This window comes from Argentina anserina, chromosome 3, assembly GCF_933775445.1.
Source record: "Argentina anserina chromosome 3, drPotAnse1.1, whole genome shotgun sequence".
Lineage (NCBI taxonomy): Eukaryota > Viridiplantae > Streptophyta > Magnoliopsida > Rosales > Rosaceae > Argentina > Argentina anserina.
The window spans coordinates 28,234,852-28,237,057 of record NC_065874.1 but is presented as its reverse complement, the minus strand read 5'-3'; the positions used below and the strand labels follow the sequence as shown (position 1 = coordinate 28,237,057).

Here is a 2,206-nt window from a genome sequence, read left to right as displayed (position 1 = left end):
ATGAAATAAGTCTAAATAAGTTGAGGGAGATGGTGATGTCCTCGTCAAATGACGATGACATTTTTGTTTTCAGCTTTGCGTTGTTTGCACTCGCCACACTATTCTGCCCTACCTTCCCAGGATATGTAGATCCGCAGTTTTTTTCATGTGTGAGTGTTCACGTCCTTTAAGAAGGAATAACTGGTCGGGGTTTGCATATAAAAAGCTGTTGGATGGAGTGTCTAAATACCAGAGCAGCAAAACACGTTATGTAGACGGGTGTTTAGTTTTCTTACAATTCTTCTACCTCAGTGTTCTTGGTGAAAGAATCTTAATGGTTCCTATGATAGAAGGTCTTGTGATGTCATTTGGTTGCAATGATTGTAATCGGGTGTACAAATGGGTTGAGGAGTTAGGGGGATTTGATGCAACTGACGGTATATGGGTTACAAAGAGACATACAACTGTGAGATCAAAAACTTATTCAGGTTCTCGGGACTACAGCACTGGGCTGAAAACAAATTTGGTTGATGATATTACCGAAATGAAAAGGGATATGCTTGTCATGCAAGATGGGGTGGGGAGGTTGGAATCAATTGTCCGACAGATGGGTCCAGATGTTTTTTACATGAGGAACGCTCTGATGGAACTAGAAGGTTCAGTTTGGAAGAAGTTTGATGAAGGTATGAATGATTTTGTTGGTGAGGTGGGGGCAGATGTGCGTGCTTACTTGGACGTCTATGTCGCTCCAAATTCGGCAATCCGGGTGAATGCAAGAACTAATGATGAATGTGTAAGTAAAAGCTGTTAATTACATCATACATTTATGTCGATAACGTTATTTTAAAATTATGTCTCAAGTTGTAAGACATCCTGATTGTCATCACAAGTGTATCCTGATATCACGCCATTTGGGTATATGGTTGCAGGATTATCGTATCGGGGAAGGCGACATAAAAGAACAGCCTCAGACCACCGCAGGATTGGCACATCCACCGGACAAACCAACAGCCACCAAGATGGCAGGGGTGCATAGGATGAAGTTTGGTAACGTTGCTGACTTATCCCCAGAAGATAAGGACTTGATGGCATACTTAGCCAGCCACAAGTGCAATGGAGGTGACATGCTAAGAAGGTAGGTGGTAGCTCGCATGAGTTCAGTATAATGAAGTCGGCAATCTCGTTTAAATGAGTTATTTTTATGCATTGTAAATAATATGCCTATGTTATTTTAGACCCGCATATCCGTCATATATTATTGCACGGGGAAGCATGATATTTCATTATGTGAGTTTCATGTACCGAGATCTCGTAAGGATGCATCATTTTTACTCATTATAATCATCTTTCCCTTCACATAAGATATTAATTTAGCAACTACTTCAGTACTTCACTATATCATACATTTGACATACTGACATTAACATCTATGTATACCAACTTTATAATATAATTCAGCAATAAGCTTAATTAATGTGTGCCAAGTCTGCTGTAAATTGTGATCACACTAGTGTAAACTGAAGACCTACAACAATATATATTACCTGCAGTATGCCTCTGCCCATTTCTTCCGCTTATTGTGGAGTGACTGGATCCAGGTGTTTTCCTCGACATTGTGTTCCCTTACCATCTTCCCCCACTCCCTCTCCCATTCATCCCTGCTATACGAAGTGTATATCATCTTCCCCAACGCTTTCTGCAGCTTGTCATCCTTAACATTTTGACCAACATTCTTGCCTATATGCCACGCACAAAGTCTATGCTTTGTCTGCGGCATGTGCGTATCAAGCGCTTTACGCATTGAATCTGCTCCATCAGTCACAACTGATTTTGGCTTCTGGTTGTTCATGGCTTCAAGGAATTTTTAACCACCCAATCGTACGTGCCATCCTTCTCATTACAAATCAGAGCGCAAGCAAATACCATAGTAGCTCTATGATTGTTTGCACCAACAAATAGCACAAGGGGCATGCCATACACATTGGTTTTATAAGTGGCATCTATCACTAAGACATCACCGTACAACTCATAGTCCATGAGTGAGTGGTTGTCCCTCCAAAACAATCCTGCTAGCCTCTTCTTTGAATCTCTGATATACCTACAGAAAATTTTTTCCTCCTCACTTCCTCTTATTCGCAGCCAGTTCATTGCTGCTTCCGCGTCTCCATATTGTGAATTCAATTGCTTGTAATTGTGCAACTTATTGTACACGTCCTTCAGCATGAAA

At 40.9% G+C, this 2,206-nt stretch overlaps 1 protein-coding gene across 1 annotated transcript; it reads left to right on the top strand.

Annotated features, from left to right (window-relative positions):
- The first annotated feature begins 313 nt into the window (after window positions 1-313).
- Window positions 314-1,118, top strand: LOC126787389 (uncharacterized). The gene is made up of 2 exons (XM_050513283.1): window positions 314-772; window positions 909-1,118. The coding sequence occupies exons 1-2, from the start codon at window positions 314-316 to the stop codon at window positions 1,116-1,118; spliced, it is 669 nt and encodes a 222-aa protein (XP_050369240.1).
- Window positions 1,119-2,206: the final 1,088 nt, after the last annotated feature.

Excerpts from the sequence above, each read along its gene's own strand:
- LOC126787389 (XM_050513283.1), top strand. The coding sequence starts at position 314 with ATGGTTCCTATGATAGAAGGTCTTGTGATGTCATTTGGTTGCAATGAT. Across the intron at positions 773-908 it reads CAAGAACTAATGATGAATGT|GATTATCGTATCGGGGAAGG; the intron begins GTAAGTAAAAGC and ends ATATGGTTGCAG.